This window comes from Oncorhynchus keta, chromosome 12 (assembly GCF_023373465.1).
Source record: "Oncorhynchus keta strain PuntledgeMale-10-30-2019 chromosome 12, Oket_V2, whole genome shotgun sequence".
Taxonomy (NCBI): Eukaryota; Metazoa; Chordata; class Actinopteri; order Salmoniformes; family Salmonidae; genus Oncorhynchus; species Oncorhynchus keta.
The window spans coordinates 22,031,629-22,056,188 of record NC_068432.1 but is presented as its reverse complement, the minus strand read 5'-3'; the positions used below and the strand labels follow the sequence as shown (position 1 = coordinate 22,056,188).

Genomic DNA, 24,560 nt, shown 5'->3' with positions numbered 1-24,560 from the left:
GGGTAAGCCTACAGGAGTTTCTAAATTCCCCTACGGGAAAATGAATGGTGGAAAAATGATTGGAATCATTTCCCTGTTTGTCCACTAGGCTTCATGGGTATTATGACCCATACTGTGGTAGTCTATTAGCTGGCCAACATTAGGTTACATAAACGTGCAATAATAAAATATAAACGTGTGTAAGTCCGGGTTTTCAGTGAATTTATGTACATCACAACGCTGCGCAGGAAAATTCTCAGCAACACAAGAGTGATCAAATTAAGTTCCAACACCTGTAGTTAGCTAGATTAGCTGAAAAAAGAAAGATTGGCTGACATGTACAGTTTAAGTCGGAAGTTTACATACAACTTAGCCAACTACATTTAAACTCAGTTTTTTACAATTCCTAAAATTTAATCCGAATAAACATTCCCTTTCTTAGGTAAGTTAGGATCACCACTTTATTTTAAGAATGTGAAATGTCAGAATAATAGTAGAGAGAATTATTTATTTCAGCTTTTATTTCTTTCATCACATTCCCAGTGGGTCAGAAGTTTACATACACTCAATTAGTATTTGGTAGCATTGCCTTTAAATTGTTTAATTTGGGTCAAATGTTTTGGGTAGCCTTCCACAAGCTCCCTGAAATAATTCGAATTTTGGCCCATTTCTCCTGACAGAGCTGTGTAACTGAGTCAGGTTTGTAGGCCTCCTTGCTCGCACACGCTTTTTCAGTCCTGCCCCCAAATGTCCTATTGGATTGAGGTCAGGGCTTTGTGATGGCCACTCCAAAACCTTAAGCCATTTTACCGCAACTTTGGAAGTATGCTTGGGGTCATTGTCCATTTGGAAGACTCATTTGCAACCAACCTTTAACTTCCTGACTGACGTCTTGAGATGTTGCTTCAATATATCCACATAATTTGCCTCATGATGCCATCTATATTGTGAAGCGCACCAGTCCCTCCTGCAGCAAAGCACCCCCACAACATGATGCTGCCACCCCGTGCTTCATGGTTGGGATGGTGTTCTTCGGCTTGCAAGCCTCCCTCTTTCTCCTACAAACATAACAATCGTCATTATGGCCAAACAGTTCTATTTTTGTTTCAACCAACCAGAGGACATTTCTCCAAAAAGTACAATCTTTGTCCCCATGTGCAGTTGCAAACCGTAGTCTGGCTTTTTTATGGTTGTTTTGGAGCAGTGGCTTCTTCCTTGCTGAGCGGCCTTTCATGTTATGTCGATATAAGACTCATTTTACTGTGGATATAGATACTGTTGTACCTGTTTCCTCCATCTTCACAAGGTCCTTTGCTGTTGTTCTGGGATTGATTTGCACTTTTCGCACCAAAGTACGTTCATCACTAGGAGACGGAACGCATCTCCTGTGGTATGATGGCTGCATGGTCCCATGGTATTTATACTTGCATACTATTGTTTGTACAGATGAATGTGGTACCTTCAGGCATTTGAAATTGATCCCATTGATGAAACACACTTCTGGGGGTCTACAATTTTTTTTTCTAAGGTCTTGTTTGATTTCTTTTGATTTTCCCATGATGTCAAGCAAAGAAGCACTGAGTTTGAAGGTAGGCCTTGAAATACATCCACAGTTACACCTCCAATTGATTCAAATTATGTCAATTAGTCTATCAGAAGCTTCTAAAGCCATGACATAATTTTCTGGAATTTTCCAAGCTGTTTAAAGGCACAGTCAACTTAGTGTATGTAAATGTCTGACCCACTGGAATTGTGGTACAGAGAATTTTAAGTGAAATATTCTGTCTGTAAACAATTGTTGAAAAAATTACTTGTCATGCACAAAGTAGATCCTAACCTACTTGCCAAAACTATAGTTTGTTATCAAGGAAATTGTGGAGTGGTGGAAAAACAAGTTTTAATGACAACCAACTGTAACTATAGGTATTCACTCACATATGATTGTAATAGTCAGCTAATGTTTTGACATTTTCTGTTGGTTTAATAGAGTAGCTCTATGATCAGACGATAATCGAATCATTTCAATATTGTGATTGAGTGCCCCATAATACCATATTTGATGAATTGTGAAATCATAATCATGACAAAAAAATCAGGGAATTACAGGCCTATATTTCAGAAGTAGAGCAGGTGTTTGGAAGGCAAATAGCGAGAGAGTAGTGAATGTTGGTAGAAGAATGAAAACCGGTATTTATTCATGATGACATCTGTGTCACAATCCATATTTACCAAAGCTCCATGTGTTTGGACCAGCTCTAAATCCTGTTGCTGGAATCTCACTCTAATTGGTTGTTTTCAAACACATGTCAGAATAAAGAAAGAGCCCTGGGAGGATCCGCAGCCAATTCTAGCCCAGATATACACATAACAGGTTGGGGAATTGTCTCCGTGGTGAGATTCACACAACAACACAATAAGACCAGGAGTAAGCAAATGCTTTCCCCTCCTGAAACTCAGACATACTCTTGTTTTGGTGTTCTATCTCTTCTATCCATGGATCGTTCCACCAATTCGGTGCCTTTTAAGAAGTATAACTTAAAAATAAGGGATTTCACCTCATTTTAACATTCTGTGATAAAAAGCAGATGTTCAACTTAATAAAAAAATGTTTCCCTAATAAATTAACATAGTTAGTGTCTATTATATGCAAAATAATGTAACCAGGTTGATTGTAACAGGGATTGTCGAATTCTTCTTTAAAAAGTCATGAATCTCCTTGTGACAGGCTTGTTGTGTCCTACAGGGAGGGGCAATTGAATGCAAGCTTCACTTTTTTTTTATTAAAACATTTCTAGTCTCTCTATCTACAGTATGGATAACAGGGTTGATATGTTATGCTCGACCCACTCAGTTTTCCACCAGAAAATTGCCAAAAATAGTACATCCAGCTCACCTACTTTTTAATATATGATTTGACTATTAGATATTCAATGTTTCTTTTGAAAAATATATATTTAAAAAGGAATAGTTTCACCATATTAGAATGAGAGTTCAGCTCACGTAATAGGGTTGACCTTGAAATGAGGGACAGACATAAATGAATCACTAATCACATGATCAATGATAATCTTCTGAAATTATTTTGTCAAAGCAGACAAATAACCAGGTCTTTACAATGAATGTTAAACTTTGAGACATTTTGGAATTAAGTGGGTTAAAATCTTCCTAGAAGTGACACAGGGTTGATGGAGGAATATGGCAAAATGCTCAACTTCAGAACTTTATCAAGCCTATATTCATGTAAAACATCTGATTTATTGTATTATCCATGGGGTCTATATTAAAGGGCACTTCATTTAACATAACAGGCTTTTCAAATTGTTTTACAATTCCTACTTAAAATATAAAATGGACGCAAAAGGCACTAATTTCATGGAACACCCCCGTCTTCACAGCTTCCTCTTGGAATCTTTAAATATTTAGTTAAAACAGGGAAATAGATCTCCCCAGATGTATTCAAACAGCAGGCGACATCCTCATCAGCAAGTCGAAAAGCTGAGGAGTGTTGTCTCTCTTACTGCAGGCCTGTTAGGTATTTCCCTTTATTGAAAAAATGATAATCAACCAAAGCGGTTGAAGCTCCATATCACCAAACAACAACAATAATAACACCATGCATTCCCTGGTGTCCGTGAGCCGTCTTCACTGACCACTTCAAATGCTGAACGGGCTGTGCCTGTTAAACAATGATTACTATTGTTCATCTGCTCTGACCACACTGTGGGTATGGCTGGTAGGAGGGAAAAAAGAAAGTGCTGTGTAGGAAAAGCTTTGTGGTTATTTCCTCCCTTGCTAGACAGACTGGCAGGCCACAGCATATTAAGTGGAGGAGGGGAATGTATTTTTTTCTATTCTTCCAGTCCCTCTTTCTCACACACACACACACACACACACACACACACACACACACACACACACACACACACACACACACACACACACACACACATACATATACACACACACACACACCGTCAGAAAGGCTTGTCACAATCCAGGCAGCCTTGCCTCTTTAACTTCCCACATGTGTCTGGGCTTCTAAATCTGTCTGGCGACCATAAGGCTGTAACTCAGCCCTAGCAGCCTTAGCAGAGTCGTGCAGAATCTCCAGTCCCCACGAGTAGCAGAGCAGAGTGGAGTAGAGTAGCCTCCAACGAGACCTCTTGGATAACGGAGTGTGCGTAGTGTCCAGGAAATACCTCACGACTTGGGCAGGGACATGTTATTGGAAAAGCTGACAAGGGGGCTGCCTGGAGTCTGTCATGCAGCTTTTTAAGAGGAGCTCAATCTCCTTTTATCTGCCTGACACACCCTGATTTAGTGAGAGATCACTGAGAGCCCTGAGTGAGAGACAGAGAGAGGGATAGGAGAAGGAGAGCAAGACAGGGGGAGAGGTACGTTTTTTCTTTTCCTGTCTTTTGTTTTACAGGGACTTTTAAGTTTGCTACTCATAATGTTGAGTGATGGAATGGGGAGTAGGCGTGAAGAAGACTGCTCTTTATTTAGAACACTATTGCCTCATTGTTCGGAAGAAACTAAATTAAGTTTGCCCTTCTCTTTTGAAAAGAGTCATTTTAGTTTGTCTCAGTAACTGTTTGTTTTTGCTTCATGTTTTTCCCAGCACTCACAAAAGTCTATTTTATAACCATTGTTCAGGGAGACCTCTGGACTGAGGCGGGGAATGTACCGTATGTGTTTCCAGGAGAAGTTACAGGGGCGGATTACCCAAACTTTTTCTGAAAAATTCATTGCATAAAGATTTTCAATGGTGTTGCTCTGTAACTCTCTCCTCACAGCCGCTAGCGATCGTACGCTGGGACTGACTGGCCAACTTCACCATATCAGTCCTGTCGGCATTATTTTGTTTCAATTGCTTTGCCCCTATGGGATACATGTTCCTATAAATAAGTAACTTACCGTGGAAAGAGTTCAGGCAGCAGGCTTGTGGTTGTGGGGATCCACTGAGAAGAGTTACATACTTTACTACTTTACTACTGACTGTAGTTTCAGCAGTGTAGGAGGGGGTTGGGGCTACTGGTATGTCTATGTGTGTGGGCTGGGTTCGGGGGGGGTTGGCGGTCTTTGAGAGAGACCCTTCCCAATATAGTGTTGTGAACAACAGATGCTGTGTGTCCATTGGGACAGTCCTAAACCCTTATATAGCAACGAGGATCCAAGCAGGTGTTGAGTGTTTATTCGCGATGTTGATATTTGCTGTGACCACGTGAGTCAAAGGCAGAGGGGCGGGTGTCAGGAGTAGAAGTGGAGGTGTGATATAGCTATTTCCTCATAGGGATAAACACAGCCAGGCAAGCATTGACCTGACATGACAGAGATGGGGACAAATGTTGTGTTATTCATTCTGTATAAATTTACTGAATAAAATCACCTACAGATCTCACGTGCACAGTATTGCCTTGGTATGCAATCTCAGCTGGGCATTGCAAACTCTATTGTGCATTGTACTGTGCATTCCTGTATTTGTAGTGTGCAAACAAGCCAGATAGGTGTTCTTTCCTCTGTATCAAATGTAAATCCTGTGAGAATCAACAGCTCCTTTCCAGTCTGCCCCAGAGACAGCGCTTGTTGAAGATGTCTGAGTTTTTCTCAGAAGGATCTGTGCCAAGGCTCAGTATGTAGCACAGACACACTTCAAAACGAGAGCTCCTTCTCATCTGCTTAACATTTAGCTAGACTGTGTACTGATGTTTTCTCTGCCCACTCGAAATCAGAGAGAGAGAGAGAGAGAGAGAGGAGAGCAAGAGAGGGAGAGTAGAAAGAGACATAGTGAGAGAGAGGAAAAAGTGAAAGAGATTGAGGGGAAGAGTGTAAGAGAGAGGCAGAGATATGCTGAGTGATAATGTGTGGATTATACTTTTGAATAGTTACCACATGATTCCCAGTGCTTCCCAGTTGAGTAGGGCAAGATGCTACAAAAGTAGTTCCTGTGAAAACGTCTTTCCACATCTTTTTATATTAGTGTTGTTGATATTATTGATATTCTATCCTTGGGAGACGTTTAAAAACGGGCATATTGAGAGTTATTTTTATTTTTGTTTAGTTCTGAGTAACATATATCCTGACTTGACATTGTGCAAGCAGCTCCTCCATCGGCTGTTTCTTGTCACTCTCCAGATCATTAGGCCTTCATTAGGGTGCACCAACTCACTATAAAATATAATTGGGGCGCAGCAGTCAAATCCAATGGTCCTAAAGAGTCACTCACCCCTCTTGGAATGGGCTCATAAAGTTTTTATGATGAAGGCATTAATTGAGTCATATTGATCACTTCCTTTAATATTAATTCCCTAACTACAACTAGTCACCCGCCTTTTAAATAGGCGTCATCTGCCTGCACAGGTTATTTTTTGTCTTTAAATAATCAATACACAGTTTTCCTGACTGCTGTGCTGTTTTTAAAGCAATGCAAAATACTACTGAGTCTCATTCAGATCACTTGAGGTAGAGTGCAGTTCTTTTCTTCATATAACACCAAAGCTTTCAGAGGTGTTTCTCTCTGTAAGTGTATGGATACTAAGTATAGTTGCATGTGTTGTCTATGGCGCCTCTCAGTCCTTCTCCCTCCTGACAGTTCCTTCCTGAGTACACGGCAAACAGGGTCAACTCTGGCCTCTCTCTCTCTTTGTCTACTTTAGTCTGCAAAGTCCTGTTATTGAGCAGAATGACTGATTGGTATAAAAGGTAATGGTTTCAATGTATAGAAACAGTCTCCATTGTGGGATGGTACTGTGCCTACTAAAGAGCTATAAGTAAAGGATAAGGAGGGAACAATACTATATGCCATTGGTCCGGCAGGTAGACTAGTGGTTAGAGAGTTGGACGTGTAACCAAAAGGATGCAAGATCGAATCACCAAGCTGACAAGGTAAAAATCTGTCTTTCTGACCCTGAACAAGGCAGTTAACCCACTGTTCCTAGGCCGTCATTGAAAATAAGAATTTGTTCTTAACTGACTTGCCTAGTTAAGTAAAAGAAAACAATTTATCAGACACTTTTATTCAAAGCGACTTACATTTATGCGTGTATACATTTTGGCTGGCCCCGGGAATCAAACCCACAACCCTGGCGGTGTAAGCGCCATCCTCTACCAACTGAGCCATACAGGACAACCATGCCCTTCTCAAATAAGGGTCTCATGTCCCACAAGACATTTGGCCTGCAATAATCTATCGCATTGTGCAATTTTGCGAAGTGTAATAACAGCCTGTTATGTATGCAAAGCATGACCTGCGTGCAGACTGTACCGTCATCTGTATATTCTTTAAATATGACAGCCGACCTGGGTGGAAGTATATTTTTTAAAACATTAAGTTTAGGCACTCATTCCAAATGGTTACGGTAAGGGTTAGCGTTTGGGATAGGGTTAAAATAAAAATAAATAAAAAACAGTGTCCCCAACTGGGATCGAACATGCAACCTTCTGATTCATCATCCCCATCCACAATGTGCTAGCAAAACCCAAGCATACTTGATGGTAATAGCGCTCACTGTTGCCCCTAGTGGCCTATTTTGAAGGCATTTCCAGACATCCTCAGGACATGGATAGACGTCCAATTTCACCTGGCTACAGTATACTATAAAATGCTATACTACACATGATCAAGGGATACTACAGTGCGTGGTGTAGTATTCTCCAGTATACTAAACAATTCTAAAGTAAGCAATACATTATCAAGGGATACAGTGGGTAGTATAGTATCCGCCAGTATAATACAAAATTGTATAGTAAGTACTATAATATTCTATAGTAAACTGTATTATTTTTTAATGTGGGTTACTTGGGAAATGTTTTAGGTTTTTATCAGCGTGCTCCTGAAAAGAATTGGGATTGTGTTTTGTCTCATTCTACTGTAAGCACTATGTAAATGCACACAGGGAAAGGGAGCAATACTTGGCTCTCTGAGTAATATTTTGTGATTTTAGTGGTGAGAGAACTAGTATGCCATCTGGTTAAAGACAGCTTTCAGCTCCTGGTGTTTCATATTCTCTGGCTCCATGCTAAACATTTAATGTAAGAGATGGGCATGAAACAACAGTTATTTATAGATAGCTGATAGTTGTTTTTCTACATTTTTCATAACATTTTCATTTCATGTACTGTTTTTGCATGGCATGTACTGTGTACAATTTTGATTATAAGCTGAAATGTCAGTATACCGTCTCCCGCAACATGTGTGAATGTCACAATATTAATGAGCAACAGACTCATTTCAATACAGCTTTCCACATCATAGCCCTGCTCCAGAGACTCTTCTTGGATGCAATTGTTGTACACTGTTTACACCACAGTGGCTGTGACCTGTTATTAAAAAAACTGCCACAGTGCTTATGACAATCTAAGGATTAAGGTTTTAACCTCTCACAGTATAGAGAGCAAGCGAGAGAAAAGATTCCAGCGCAGAGAAATGCAATTTGCCATCACTGTCTTTTCCCAAGGGAGGAAGGCGATAGGAGGCGAGGGGTGTTGTGCGTCTGACTCCCTCTGACCTGTCACCACATTATAGGCTGATCTGTGGGAGGGTTTCTCTGCTCCTTCTTTCTCTCTCTGCTCCCTTTCTCTCGCTCTCTCTCTCTTTTCCCATGTCTTAATCACAGTGGGGCACTGCTCATCTCAACCCCTAGCCCATGTAATTCCCTCAAAACATTTTTTTAAGTAGTGTCAGTTTAAAGCAGATTGAAATAGTTTGGCTGAGATCTACTCAGTTCTGCTCTGCTTGTGGTCACTCAGATATGCAGCGAGACCTACAGTAAATCAAATAATATTATGGCAATTGTAGGGCTTTTTAACTTAAAACCTAAAAATCAATACATGAAGAGAAGTACATTTGGCCTGTACTGCAACAGCATTGATGTTTCTTCCCAAACTGGTCTCAGAGCATTTTGTATGATTCTGTAAGTAAATCCGAGATGCCCGTTTTATTTTATTTTTTTATTTCACCTTTATTTAACCAGGTAGGCTAGTTGAGAACAAGTTCTCATTTACAACTGCAACCTGGCCAAGATAAAGCAAAGCAGTGTGAACAGACAACAACACAGAGTTACACATGGAGTAAACAATTAACAAGTCAGTAACACAGAGAAAAAAGGGGAGTCTATATACAATGTGTGCAAAAGGCATGAGGAGGTAGGCGAATAATTACAATATTGCAGATTAACACTGGAGTGATAAATGATCAGATGATCATGTACAGGTAGAGATATTGGTGTGCAAAAGAGCAGAAAAGTAAATAAAAACTGTGGGGATGAGGTAGGTGAAAATGGGTGTGCTATTTACCAATAGATTATGTACAGCTGCAGCGATCGGTTAGCTGCTCAGCTAGCTGATGTTTGAAGTTGGTGAGGGAGATAAAAGTCTCCAACTTCAGCGATTTTTGCAATTCGTTCCAGTCACAGGCAGCAGAGTACTGGAACGAAAGGCGGCCGAATGAGGTGTTGGCTTTAGGGATGATCAATGAGATACACCTGCTGGAGCGCGTGCTACGGATGGGTGTTGCCATCGTGACCAGTGAACTGAGATAAGGCGGAGCTTTGCCTAGCATGGCCTTGTAGATGACCTGGAGCCAGTGGGTCTGGCGACGAATATGTAGCGAGGGCCAGCCGACTAGAGCATACAAGTCGCAGTGGTGGGTAGTATAAGGTGCTTTAGTGACAAAATGGATGGCACTGTGATAAACTGCATCCAGTTTGCTGAGAAGAGTGTTGGAAGCAATTTTGTAGATGACGTCGCCGAAGTCGAGGATCGGTAGGATAGTCAGTTTTACGAGGGTAAGCTTGGCAGCGTGAGTGAAGGAGGCTTTGTTGCAGAATAGAAAGCCGATTCTTGATTTGATTTTCGATTGGAGATGTTTGATATGGGTCTGGAAGGAGAGTTTGCAGTCTAGCCAGACACCTAGGTACTTATAGATGTCCACATATTCAAGGTCAGAACCATCCAGGGTGGTGATGCTAGTCGGGCATGCGGGTGCAGGCAGCGATCGGTTGAAAAGCATGCATTTGGTTTTACTAGCGTTTAAGAGCAGTTGGAGGCCACGGAAGGAGTGTTGTATGGCATTGAAGCTCGATTGGAGGTTAGATAGCACAGTGTCCAGTGACGGGCCGAAAGTGTATACAATGGTGTCGTCTGCGTAGAGGTGGATCAGGGAATCGCCCGCAGCAAGAGCAACATCATTGATATATACAGAGAAAAGAGTCGGCCCGAGAATTTAACCCTGTGGCACCCCCATAGAGACTGCCAGAGGACCGGACAACATGCCCTCCGATTTGACAGACTGAACTCTGTCTGCAAAGTAATTGGTGAACCAGGCAAGGCAGTCATCCGAAAAACCGAGGCTACTGAGTCTGCCGATAAGAATATGGTGATTGACAGAGTCGAAAGCCTTGGCAAGGTCGATGAAGACGGCTGCACAGTACTGTCTTTTATCGATGGCGGTTATGATGTCGTTTAGTACCTTGAGTGTGGCTGAGGTGCACCCGTGACCGGCTCGGAACCCAGATTGCATTGCGGAGAAGGTACCGTGGGATTCGAGATGGTCAGTGACCTGTTTGTTGACTTGGCTTTCGAAGACCTTAGATAGGCAGGGCAGGATGGATATAGGTCTGTAACAGTTTGGGTCCAGGGTGTCTCCCCCTTTGAAGAGGGGGATGACTGCGGCAGCTTTCCAATCCTTGGGGATCTCAGACGATATGAAAGAGAGGTTGGTAATAGACAGGCTGGTAATAGGGGTTGCGACAATGGCGGCGGATAGTTTCAGAAATAGAGGGTCCAGATTGTCAAGCCCAGCTGATTTATACGGGTCCAGGTTTTGCAGCTCTTTCAGAACATCTGCTATCTGGATTTGGGTAAAGGAGAACCTGGAGAGGCTTGGGCGAGGAGCTGCGGGGGGGCCGGAGCTGTTGGCCGAGGTAGGAGTAGCCAGGCGGAAGGCATGGCCAGCCGTTGAGAAATGCTTGTTGAAGTTTTCGATAATCATGGATTTGTCGGTGGTGACCGTGTTCCCTAGCCTCAGTGCAGTGGGCAGCTGGGAGGAGGTGCTCTTGTTCTCCATGGACTTCACAGTGTCCCAGATCTTTTTGGAGTTGGAGCTACAGGATGCAAACTTCTGCCTGAAGAAGCTGGCCTTAGTTTTCCTGACTGACTGCATGTATTGGTTCCTGACTTCCCTGAACAGTTGCATATCGCGGGGACTGTTCGATGCTATTGCAGTCCGCCACAGGATGTTTTTGTGCTGGTCGAGGGCAGTCAGGTCTGGAGTGAACCAAGGGCTGTATCTGTTCTTAGTTCTGCATTTTTTGAACGGAGCATGCTTATCTAAAATGGTGAGGAAGTTACTCTTAAAGAATGACCAGGCATCCTCAACTGACGGGATGAGGTCAATGTCCTTCCAGGATACCCGGGCCAGGTCGATTAGAAAGGCCTGCTCACAGAAGTGTTTTAGGGAGCGTTTGACAGTGATGAGGGTGGTCGTTTGACTGCGGCACCATAGCGGATACAGGCAATGAGGCAGTGGTCGCTGAGATCCTGGTTGAAGACAGCGGAGGTGTATTTGGAGGGCCAGTTGGTCAGGATGACGTCTATGAGGGTGCCCTTGCTTACAGAGTTAGGGTTGTACCTGGTGGGTTCCTTGATGATTTGTGTGAGATTGAGGGCATCTAGCTTAGATTGTAGGACTGCCGGGGTGTTAAGCATATCCCAGTTTAGGTCACCTAACAGAACAAACTCTGAAGCTAGATGGGGGGCAATCAATTCACAAATGGTGTACAGGGCACAGCTGGGAGCTGAGGGGGGTCGGTAGCAGGCGGCAACAGTGAGAGACTTATTTCTGGAGAGAGTAATTTTCAGAATTAGTAGTTCGAACTGTTTGGGTATGGACCTGGAAAGTATGACATTACTTTGCAGGCTATCTCTGCAGTAGACTGCAACTCCTCCCCCTTTAGCAGTTCTATCTTGACGGAAGATGTTATAGTTGGGTATGGAAATCTCTGAATTTTTGGTGGCCTTCCTGAGCCAGGATTCAGACACGGCAAGGACATCAGGGTTAGCAGAGTGTGCTAAAGCAGTGAGTAAAACAAACTTAGGGAGGAGGCTTCTGATGTTGACATGCATGAAACCAAGGCTTTTTCGATCACAGGAGTCAACAAATGAGAGTGCCTGGGGACATGCAGGGCCTGGGTTTACCTTCACATCACCCGCGGAACAGAGAAGGAGTAGTATGAGGGTGCGGCTAAGGGCTATCAAAACTAGTCGCCTAGAGCGTTGGGGACAGAGAATAAGAGGAGCAGGTTTCTGGGCATGGTAGAATATATTCAGGGCATAATGCGCAGACAGGGGTATGGTGGGGTGCGGGTATGGCGGAGGTAAGCCCAGGCACTGGGTGATGATGAGAGAGGTTTTATCTCTGGACATGCTGGTTGTAATGGGTGAGGTCACCGCATATGTGGGAGGTGGGACAAAGGAGGTATGAGGAGTGGGACTAGGGGCTCCATAGTGAACTAAAACAATGATAACTAACCTGAGCAACAGTATACAAGGCATATTGACATTTGAGAGAGACATACAGCGAGGCATACAGTAATCACAGGTGTTGAATTGGGAAAGCTAGCTAAAACAGTGGGTGAGACAACAGCGAATCAGCTAGCATAACAACAGCAGGTAAAATGGCATTGACGAGGCAACGGGGCCGACAGATAAAACAAACAAGCAGAATGGAGTACCGTGATTAATGGACAGTCCAGCGTGCATCAGCAATGTAGCCAAGTGATCAGAGTCCAGGGGGCAGCGGTGGATGGGGCAGGGGGGCTGGACTGGCGAGTGTTATCCAGTTTTAAAAAATAACAATGACTAAGTAGCTTGTAGCTAGCTAGCTGGTTAGCGTCTGGAGGTTCTTGAGTGTGTTCTAAAAATAAAGATAATAGCGATTCCGTATCACATTGGGTGAGGCAGGTTTCCGGAAGGTATAAACATTTTTTTTTTTTTAATCGGGAAGAGATAGAAAGTACATATGAGCCACTGCGTTTTTGGGACGCGGCGATGCAGACGGTTAGCAGGCCTGTGCTAACAAGCTAACAGATTAGCAGGCCGGGGTAAACAAGGTAGTAGTTAGCGGACCTGGGCTAAACAAGCTAACAAGCTAGCAGTTAGCATGCCGAATTCGCAAGCAAGGAGATAGCGAGCGCTAGAGAGTTAGCCTTTGGAGGACGTTGCGATGGGGTGAGTCTGTTTATTCCTCTTCATGCAGTGATATCGATAGACCGGTCGTAGGTCCAGGTATTGTAGCCCAGGAGTATGCTAGGAGCTCTGGCCGGGCTAGCTTCAAGCTACGTGGGTGGAAACGCTAGCCAGGATTAATCAACCAGGGTTGCTGTTTAGCTCGATAGCTAGTTGTGAAGATCCAGCTGAAGAATGTTCCGTTTGTGGTGGGAATCCGGGGGTAAAAAAATTAAATAGGTCCGTTATGCTCTGGTTAGCGTCGCGTTGTTCGAACTGGCGAGAGCTTTCCGAGCTAAAGGTTAGCTGATGACCGGTTAGCTGAAGACCACTAGCATAGACATTTAACATTTACATTTAAGTCATTTAGCAGACGCTCTTATCCAGAGCGACTTACAAATTGGTGCATACACCTTATGACATCCAGTGGAACAGCCACTTGCATCTAAATCTTTTTTTTTTTTTTGGGGGAGAAGGGGGGTGAGAAGGATTACTTACCCTTACTTACCCTATCCTAGGTATTCCTTGAAGAGGTGGGGTTTCAGGTGTCTCCGGAAGGTGGTGATTGACTCCGCTGTCCTGGCGTCGTGAGGGAGTTTGTTCCACCATTGGGGGCCAGAGCAGCGAACAGTTTTGACTGGGCTGAGCGGGAACTGTACTTCCTCAGTGGTACGGAGGCGAGCAGGCCAGAGGTGGATGAACGCAGTGCCCTTGTTTGGGTGTAGGGCCTGATCAGAGCCTGGAGGTACTGAGGTGCCGTTCCCCTCACAGCTCCGTAGGCAAGCACCATGGTCTTGTAGCGGATGCGAGCTTCAACTGGAAGCCAGTGGAGAGAGCGGAGGAGCGGGGTGACGTGAGAGAACTTGGGAAGGTTGAACACCAGACGGGCTGCGGCGTTCTGGATGAGTTGTAGGGGTTTAATGGCACAGGCAGGGAGCCCAGCCAACAGCGAGTTGCAGTAATCAAGACGGGAGATGACAAGTGCCTGGATTAGGACCTGCGCCGCTTCCTGTGTGAGGCAGGGTCGTACTCTGCGGATGTTGTAGAGCATGAACCTACAGGAACGGGACACCGCCTTGATGTTAGTTGAGAACGTCAGGGTGTTGTCCAGGATCACGCCAAGGTTCTTAGCGCTCTGGGAGGAGGACACAATGGAGTTGTCAACCGTGATGGCGAGATCATGGAACGGGCAGTCCTTCCCCAGGAGGAAGAGGAGCTCCGTCTTGCTGAGGTTCAGCTTGAGGTGGTGATCCGTCATCCACACTGATATGTCTGCCAGACATGCAGAGATGCGATTCGCCACCTGGTCATCAGAAGGGGGAAAGGAGAAGATTAATTGTGTGTCGTCTGCATAGCAATGATAGGAGAGACCATGTGAGGTTATGACAGAGCCAAGTGACTTGGTGTATAGCGAGAATAAGAGAGGGCCTAGAACAGAGCCCTGGGGGACACCAGTGGTGAGAGCGCGTGGTGAGGAGACAGATTCTCGCCACGCCACCTGGTAGGAGCGACCTGTCAGGTAGGACGCAATCCAAGCGTGGGCCGCGCCGGAGATGCCCAACTCGGAGAGGGTGGAGAGGAGGATCTGATGGTTCACAGTATCGAAGGCAGCCGATAGGTCTAGAAGGATGAGAGCAGAGGAGAGAGAGTTAGCTTTAGCAGTGCAGAGCGCCTCCGTGATACAGAGAAGAGCAGTCTCAGTTGAATGACTAGTCTTGAAACCTGACTGATTTGGATCAAGAAGGTCATTCTGAGAGAGATAGCGGTAGAGCTGGCCAAGGACGGCACGCTCAAGAGTTTTGGAGAGAAAAGAGAGAAGGGATACTGGTCTGTAGTTGTTGACATCGGAGGGATCGAGTGTAGGTTTTTTCAGAAGGGGTGCAACTCTCGCTCTCTTGAAGACGGGAGGGACGTAGCCAGCGGTCAGGGATGAGTTGATGAGCGAGGTGAGGTAAGGGAGAAGGTCTCCGGAAATGGTCTGGAGAAGAGAGGAGGGGATAGGGTCAAGCGGGCAGGTTGTTGGGCGGCCGGCCGTCACAAGACGCGAGATTTCATCTGGAGAGAGAGGGGAGAAAGAGGTCAGAGCATAGGGTAGGGCAGTGTGAGCAGAACCAGCGGTGTCGTTTGACTTAGCAAACGAGGATCGGATGTCGTCGACCTTCTTTTCAAAATGGTTGACGAAGTCATCTGCAGAGGGGGGGGGGGAGGATTCAGGAGGGAGGAGAAGGTGGCAAAGAGCTTCCTAGGGTTAGAGGCAGATGCTTGGAATTTAGAATGGTAGAAAGTGGCTTTAGCAGCAGAGACAGAGGAGGAAAATGTGGAGAGGAGGGAGTGAAAGGATGCCAGGTCCGCAGGGAGGCGAGTTTTCCGCTCGGCTGCCCGGAGCCCTGTTCTGTGAGCTCGCAAGGAGTCGTCAAGCCACGGAGCGGGAGGGGAGGACCGAGCCGGCCTGGAGGATAGGGGACATAGGGAGTCAAAGGATGCAGTAAGGGAGGAGAGGAGGGTTGAGGAGGCAGAATCAGGAGATAGGTTGGAGAAAGTTTGAGCAGAGGGAGGAGATGATAGGATGGAAGAGGAGAGAGTAGCGGGGGAGAGAGAGCGAAGGTTGGGACGGCGCGATACCATCCGAGTAGGGGCAGTGTGGGAAGTGTTGGATGAGAGCGAGAGGGAAAAGGATACAAGGTAGTGGTCGGAGACTTGGAGGGGAGTTGCAATGAGGTTAGTGGAAGAACAGCATCTAGTAAAGATGAGGTCAAGCGTATTGCCTGCCTTGTGAGTAGGGGGGAAGGTGAGAGGGTGAGGTCAAAAGAGGAGAGGAGTGGAAAGAAGGAGGCAGAGAGGAATGAGTCAAAGGTAGACGTGGGGAGGTTAAAGTCGCCCAGAACTGTGAGAGGTGAGCCGTCCTCAGGAAAGGAGCTTATCAAGGCATCAAGCTCATTGATGAACTCTCCGAGGGAACCTGGAGGGCGATAAATGATAAGGATGTTAAGCTTGAAAGGGCTGGTAACTGTGACAGCATGGAATTCAAAGGAGGCGATAGACAGATGGGTAAGGGGAGAAAGAGAGAAAGACCACTTGGGAGAGATGAGGATCCCGGTGCCACCACCCCGCTGACCAGAAGCTCTCGGGGTGTGCGAGAACACGTGGGCGGACGAGGAGAGAGCAGTAGGAGTAGCAGTGTTGTCTGTGGTGATCCATGTTTCCGTCAGTGCCAAGAAGTCAAGGGACTGGAGGGAGGCATAGGCTGAGATGAACTCTGCCTTGTTGGCCGCAGATCGGCAGTTCCAGAGGCTACCGGAGACCTGGAACTCCACGTGGGTCGTACGCGCTGGGACCACCAGGTTAGGGTGGTCGCGGCCACGCGGTGTGGAGCGTTTGTATGGTCTGTGCAGAGAGGAGAGAACAGGGATAGACAGACACATAGTTGACAGGCTACAGAAAAGGCTACGCTAATGCAAGGAGATTGGAATGACAAGTGGACTACACGTCTCGAATGTTCAGAAAGTTAAGCTTACGTAGCAAGAGTCTTATTGACTAAAATGATTAAAATGATACAGTACTGCTAAAGTAGGCTAGCTGGCAGTGGCTGCGTTGTTGACACTACACTAATCAAGTCGTTCCGTTGAGTGTAATAGTTTCTACAGTGCTACTATACGGGGGGCTAGCTGGCTAGCTAGCAGTGTTGTTTACGTTACGTTGCGTTAAAAGAACGACAATAGCTGGCTAGCTAACCTAGGAAATCGCTCTAGACTACACAATTATCTTTGAAACAAAGACGGCTATGTAGCTAGCTACGATCAAACAAATCAAACCGTTGTACTGTAATGAGATGAAATGAAAATGTGATACTAACTGTGGAGCGAAGCGGAATGCGACCGGGTTGTTGTTGGCTAGCTGTTAGCTGTTGGCTAGCTAGCAGAGTCTCCTACGTTAAGGACGACAAATAGCTGGCTAGCGAACCTCAGTGAATTAAGATAATCACTCCAAGGCTACACACACTAAACTACACAATTATCTTGGAAACAAAGACAGCTATGTAGCTAGCTAACACTAGACTAATCAAGTCGTACAGTTGAGTGAATAGCACTACAGTGATGCTAATCTGTGTGCGTTAGCTAGCGCTTGCTAGCTCCTGGGCGAATAGCAGTGAAGGCTACGTTAGGGCGACGAAATACGATAATTATGCAATTATCTCTGATACAAGGACGGCTATGTAGCTAGCTAAGAAGAATTGCTAAGATTAGACAAATCAACCGTTGTACTATAATGAAATGTAATGAAAAAGTTATACAACCTGCAGAGCGAAGTGCGAATGCGACCGCTCGCTCCAACCCGGAACCGACTTGCCTAATTAAGAATGAATGAGTCGAGTTGTGTTGAAGGGTCCCTTGGTCACACTGAGACACTTCCCTTATGGAAAAAGATTGCAGTCAAAGTGCAGTATAGCTGCAGTACACTGTAGTAGAACTCCAGTCAGAGTGCAGTATAACTGCAGTACACTGTAGTATAACTCCAGTCAGAGTGCAGTATAACTGCAGTACACTGCAGTATAACTCCAGTCATAGCTGGCTAGCTTCAGTTGAAGGGTTCCGGTTTCGAAGTAAATATAAATACTTTAGGAAAAGTAGCTACATTGGCGGGTTGCAGAAGAGTATTTGGAAGCTTAGGTTTAGCAAAATGTTTTTAAAGATATGCGAAGAAAAAAATATCTAAAATATCTAAAACGAAAAAGAGACGATATTTACAGAGAGACGATACGACAGGACGATTTACTGCTACGCCATCTTGGATTAAAAAAAAGTTAAGGATAGGGTTAAGTTCAGGAGGTTAATAAAGGGTTAGGGGAAGGGTTAGCTAAATGGGTTAGGTTTAGTTGAAGGGTTAGTTAACATGTTTAGTCAGAGCAAAGTAGCTAAAAAGTAGTAAGTAGTTGAAAAGTCTGCTAAATGACTTAAATGTAAATGTAAATGTAGCTAAAATGCTAAAGTTGTCCATGATGAGATTCAGACGTTTAACCTTTGGGTTGCTAGGTGTTCGCGTTATTAGGCCCAGCTGCCTGCCCTACTACCCTCCTTTCTTTTTTGCCTTAAGTAATCGTTTGTCTTATCTAACCATACCAAATGTAACATATCATGGATGTCGTACAGAATTATACGAAATTCTCTGAGACCAGGTTGTTCTTCCTTCTTAAATCAAGTTGAACTTGAGTCTTTGAATCCACTGGTATTGCACCCTGTGTTCACATTCTTGAAAATGAATACAGAGTTTTTTTAGGTTTGATCTTCAGAACGATTAACTTCAGTACATGGGCCCTGAGATAATCAGAACACCATTAGACAATGATGTTCAGAGGTATCTTATCTAATTATGTTGGAGGGCATTCTAAGCCAAAAAAAAGCCAGGGAGGGACACACTTACACACCGTGCCAAGTTTCCTTGATCAGGTTTGTAAGCAAGGAGTGGCCATTTTGAAAAGCTGGCTCTCTTAATGTATGTATAAGAGACGATGAACACAGAGCATGTTGAGCTCTTAAAGTATTCATTGTGCCCTGCAGACAGCAATGGTTAATGATGGGCTTCATGGGCTTCAGACCAGCATTAGTTAATTAATTCTGTTGATTGTGTAGCTGGAGCTCAGTTACTTATGACTCATTTCGAGAACACTTTGTTAGATTTGGAGCAGACTCAACACTCCTTAAGTTGTTGACTGTGATTATATGACCTTTAAAATCGATATAAATTAGCTATACTTAGCTACTTTATGTAAAGTGGAACAGTGTTTCCGTGGAATAAGACAATAAGGAAAAGAATATGGCGAAGATAGACGTTAGAAATCTTGTGTGGTGAAAATGAAGATTAGGACTGCTTGTGAATGTTAATTAGTTAAAAGGGGCATATGGCACAATATTTTCTTCCCATAATTGTGCATATACAATACACTCCCCCTTAAATTTGGACAGAATGGAAAACTGGGGAAGAAGTTGACAGATTCTGGTACCCGATCCACACGTTGTTTATAAAACAGCGTAGTGGAGAGATGCCCAGTGATTTGGCAAGAGAGAAGAAGCAACAACATTCAGCAATGCTTGGATTACCTCTAATCGGAAACAGACTTTGTTTTGTGCCACTGTGCTTTCTTTAGGCTCCTAATAACAGAACAGAGTCCCCCTGTTGGACAGTAGCTATATAGTCAGAGGAAGCTCTCATAGGGCAGTGCTCTGGTGGGCCTCCAAATGTCCATGTATTTTTCCTGGAGCATCAGTTTTTCCTTCTGTGCACCAGTCCCTTTATGGGTGTAAAATACCATGATTTAAACTGTAAGCTGCCTCAATTTTTCCAATCATTCTGCATGTGGGAGTTCTTCCCCATCTGGAATGTGTGGTGAGAGATGACGCTGTTGAGTTGTGTATGAGTTGACTCTGTGCTAACTCAGTGTGTAATACGACATGAGGTTTATGTGGCTGATGTACAGAAAGATGACACTCCAGGGGGTCACACAAAGTTATGATTTATCGATGGCCTCCAACAGGGTTATGGTTTATACTCCAACAGTGATGTTTTACAGAAATACAGTACTGCTGTGTGTAGATCCTGTCTCTCACTGTCTGTTTGTTTCTGTACTGTGTATTGTGTACACACCACCTGGGGATGCTTACAACTGTATCCACATTCATTTTTGTTATATAGCCAGCCCACCTGGTGAGAGTCACTGAAAGGAACCCTCTACCTCCTTTTGTAGATTGTGTGTTGCTCTTGTGTAGTACACTGGGGGTCCCCAGCCCTAGTTCTAGAGATCTACAGTGTCTGCAAGCCTTGGTTCGAGCCAGTACTAACACCCCATATTCAATTAATCAAGCTCTTAGTCTGTGTATGTACAGTTCTGCTCTAAACTCAAAGTTTACTTTGGAAAATGTAAGATTGATGCCAATCTGGAGATGTGCAATAAGTGGTAAACAAAACTTAATTGAATGTAATTGAGTATTTGGTCCTGTTTGAAATGCAACAGTAAAATCAAATTTTTTGCTGACTGGCTTTAGAGTTTTCACAGGGGCTGTCTCGTGTCATTTGTTTCAGTTTGCGGTGAATGTGTGTGGTTGTCAAATGTGATTGGCTTTGGTGTCGGAGCCAGCCACTCCTAGCATTGTAGACAATAAATTCTATTTTGTACAGAGTTATAAGGCTATAATTATGGTGCTTGAAGTGAACAATGTCTTCTCCCACTTTACAGGCAGACAATTAGAATCATCATTAATGGACACTATCAGCACATCAATGGTGCAGAGAGAGAGAGTAATGGAGATATAGAAAGCTTATGAGACAATGAGTTTGGAATCAAACTAACTAAATTGTATTTTATTGTGCTCAAACTCAATGGCTGACTATGGCTTCAACAGTAGGGCCAGAATGTACGCTTTTGGGAGTGTGATAGTTTCAGAATACATCTTCTTTACTTTCAGGAAGTCACTTATCCTCTTCTTCTTCTCTTGCAGATGACCCAAGAACAGTGCACTCATAGGAACAATGTCCAGAGCTCAGAGAAACCACACGTGTACAAAGTGGGGATTTATGGCTGGCGGAAACGTTGCCTTTACTTCTTTGTGCTCCTGTTAATGATCCTGATCCTGGTCAACCTTGCTTTAACCATCTGGATACTAAAGGTCATGAACTTCACCATTGTAAGTCCTCCTCCTTACCTGCTTTTTACTTGGGATTTGCTTTTATGACTGTGCTCTAGAGGAATTGATTATTGTATTTGCTTAGAAGTGTACTGGAATAATAGGGTTTTTCTCCATGGGGGGCTATAATGACAGGCCAGTAATTACAAGCTGTGGCGTTTTAGCCCGCCGCCTTAATTTTCCCTCACAGTGGTCGATCTGCTACGGTGTAGCTAACTCCATGCTAGCGGCCTCTCTCCTCCCCTCCTCTCGCCTTCTCTTTCTCCCTTCCTTCCATCCCTGCATGTTGTTAGTTTCCGAGTACCCCACTGTTCTTTTCTTCTCTACCTGAGAGAGTTCAGTTGAGGGCATGTTTAGTATTCAAGTGCAGCCGCCTCAAGGTGCCCGTCTGGAACCAATGACACTGTCACTTCCTGCACAGTAGAGAGGTGACATCAGCACAGGATAGGGGTGATATCAGCAAAGGAGAGTGGTGACACCAGGGCCATACACTACATTAGATTACACATGTGTACCATTCATCTCAATGCCATGTCATACAGTACTTAGCACTAGACTGTAGAGTTTGACATACATTTGCACTGTGTTTCTCTGAATATCTGGAGTGTTAGTCTGGAGCTCAAACCCTTTGAGCCATGTCGTTTGAGGCTGCTTTTTGCTAGATAATCCTCAGCGATGAGTCAGACACTCAAAGCAAGGCAGTTAACACACTGTTCCTAGGCCATCATTGAAAATAAGAATTTGTTCTTAACTGACTTGCCTAGTTAAATAAAGGTAAAATAAATAAAAAATACTCAAAGAAATTTGGATGTCTGGTGTGTCCGACTGCATAGTATGTTCTAGACGCTGAGTGGCTATATTAAGGGTCCTAACCTTTATCCAAATAGATCCAAGTGGGATGTGATATCATGGTGAAAGTGATCCAGCTAAATGCCTGCATAAACCTTAGATTTGACCATCATCCTTGTAGGGAAGAAACTATAGCCCCTTTAAAAGCTTCAAACATGGACGATCAAATATCTATCTTCATTTTTGCCGAAGCTACATAAGTTCTACAGCCTATGAAACAGTCCACTGTCCCCCGGATAACCCCTAGAAAGGTGTTGCTTTCTCATGTTCCTTAGACGGCCTCAAGGACATAGATTGTATGGAGAGTGATTGAGGACAGGCCTGGAGATCCATGGATGCAGAAGAGCAGGTGTCTGCTTGTCAGATTTATGTTGCATTTAATTGCTCCGAAGCCCCACAGTACTGGATGACATGTCAAGGATGGGTTTCGATGAAATATTCAAAGTCTTGAGTTACAGTGAGACTGTGAAAATGAATGTGGAGAGGAGGTGGGTGTTGAAGGGACACACACACACACACACACACACACACACACACACATCTATTGGCAGTAGTCCTATCTGGGTTGCCCCGGTTAAATTCATCACATTGTACTGTTCTGGAGTGGATTCATAAGGCAAACTCCACTAACATCATGTGTCAGCAGTAATGGTAATTAGCAACACTGTCATTATTCCGGCTCTGCATGTAAAACCCACTCTCATACTGTTAAACCTTCCTCATTAAGAGCAGGAAGAGAGATAAATGGGGCATACCGATTCAGACTGTGTGCCCGAAGTCTAACCTTAAAGCATTGGTGCGTGTCAGAGACAGACGAGCCACGCAGGGTTACAGGAACCTTGTCTTCTCACCAACCACCTCTGCTTGCTGCTGCTGCATTTTTAACTGTGGGCAGAAAGGTTACCCAGCATTTTGACCTGAGAGTCAGAGGTAGTCGTCATATTCAAACACAAGCCTGGCTGCTCTGGGCTCCATGCCAGGTCACCCTGCTCTGCTTGCCCTGACTAGGATAGTCTGCTCTCTAATAAGGTGAGAGGGGAGCATAGGCGCCTCCCTGGAGCAGCTGCTCCAACCACACCTCCCAGCCATAGCCCTCTTTCTGGGGAGTGGATCACCACTCTGGGGAACCTAATCTAGGGCCCATGCAGGATGGAGCAGCAACAGGCACAGTTAACGCTCCACAGGGCCAAAAGACAAGCCTTTCTTGTCTGGCCAGATACATGATGTATCATTCTCATCCCCTGTCCATTTAGCCATTCCCATGTTTTTGTGCCACCACCTCAACACCCGTTTGATTAGCACAGCACTCTCTGATGAAAGATAGAGGAAATGGACAGAAAGCCTGGCAAATTCACGATTCACCAGTACCACCATTGACCTGAGAGTCAGAGATAGTTCTCATTGTTCAGAAGTGAACTTTTCCTTTAATCCCCAGTACTTGACACCAGCCATTTCCGAGTCATCGCCCATCTCTGTTTTTATTGGTGCTGCTGGTGCTCTCAGGCCTGGACTGAGCTAAGCGGGTCTGTCATATAAAGGGGCTGTGGAGCTTGTTTTTCTGTTTGTTTATGGTAGGTGGTGATGGGCCAAGGAGGCAGTGCTAGATTTCTGCCAGACTGAAATGTTTAACATTTTCTATTAACCTCCGAGAGGCTGTTTAATATGTCAGTGTGGCAAATATTTTTTTTATCCCTCGTCTCGCTCCACTCTCCACAGTCGTTCTCTCTGCTCTGTACTATCTACTATCTCTATCTCTCATATTCTCTCTGATACATTTTCTCTCATCATGGTACACCACTGCAGTTTGTCTCTACGCAGCAAGTCAGAATTATATATTATATTATTATATAACTCATCTTGTGTTGCTTTCACTGGCATCAGCAGAAATGTCTATGCATTACACTGTATAGTTTTGTTTGTAATATATGTGACTCACCACCTGGATTCGGTCTTACGTAGCAAAATTCGATTTTCAGTATTTTTACATTGGATAAAAGTAGAGACTTGGAGCAAGAAAATGATATATCATACGCAACATTTTTGAGGAACAATGGGAAATTAATTCTAATTTGGTACCTATTAGAGCTCTTCTTTGTCTACACCCATTCATCATTGTTCACACCCTCATAAGCCAGTCCCACCCATCTCTATAAGGATTCACATGAGGTCATGTGCTAAAGATTAAAAGTGGTAGTAGCCTACAATAAGGAAAACTTCCAGGTAAACAGAAAATGTCCAGATAAAAAGATTTAATAAATATTAGATGACGCTTACCCAGATACACTTGTCTAAATTGATGGGTCATGTGAAAGAAATGCTATAACCCCCAGCCACATCCACTGTTGGAAAAAGTACTAAATTGTCAAACTTGAGTAAAAGTATAAATAATTTCAAATTAAACCAGACGGCACTATTGTATTAAAAAAATGTTATAATTAACAAATAGCCAGGGGCACAATATACTTTGTACTTTGTACACAATGTACTTTCTCCAAAAAGTACAATCTTTGTCCCCATATGCAGTTGCAAACCGTAGTCTGGCTTTTTCATGGCAGTTTTGGAGCAGTGGCTTCTTCCTTGCTGAGCGGACTTTCAGGTTATGTCGATATAGACCTCGTTTTACTGTGGATATATTTAGTCAGCCACCAATTGTGGAAGTTCTCCCACTTAAAAAGATGAGAGCGGTATCATAGGTACACTTCAACTATGACAGACAAAATGAGAAAAAAAATCCAGAAAATCACATTGTAGGATTTTTAATGAATTTATTTGCAAATTATGGTGGAAAATAAGTATTTGGTACAAACAAGCAAGATTTCTGTCTCTCACAGA

The 24,560-nt window shown here is 44.1% G+C and overlaps 1 protein-coding gene across 3 annotated transcripts in view; it reads left to right on the top strand.

Annotated features, from left to right (window-relative positions):
• LOC118391136 (delta-sarcoglycan-like) overlaps nt 1-24,560 on the top strand; it is a 284,512-nt gene that overhangs the window by 186,254 nt on the left and 73,698 nt on the right. For 2 of the 3 annotated variants that reach the window (XM_035782189.2, XM_035782190.2), the window contains exon 2: nt 20,694-20,879. In XM_035782189.2, the coding sequence (XP_035638082.1) occupies nt 20,694-20,879 (186 nt within the window). Of the gene's footprint in view, nt 1-4,021; nt 4,374-20,693; nt 20,880-24,560 lie in introns of those variants that run through there. The other variant, XM_035782187.2, reaches the window with a different exon arrangement.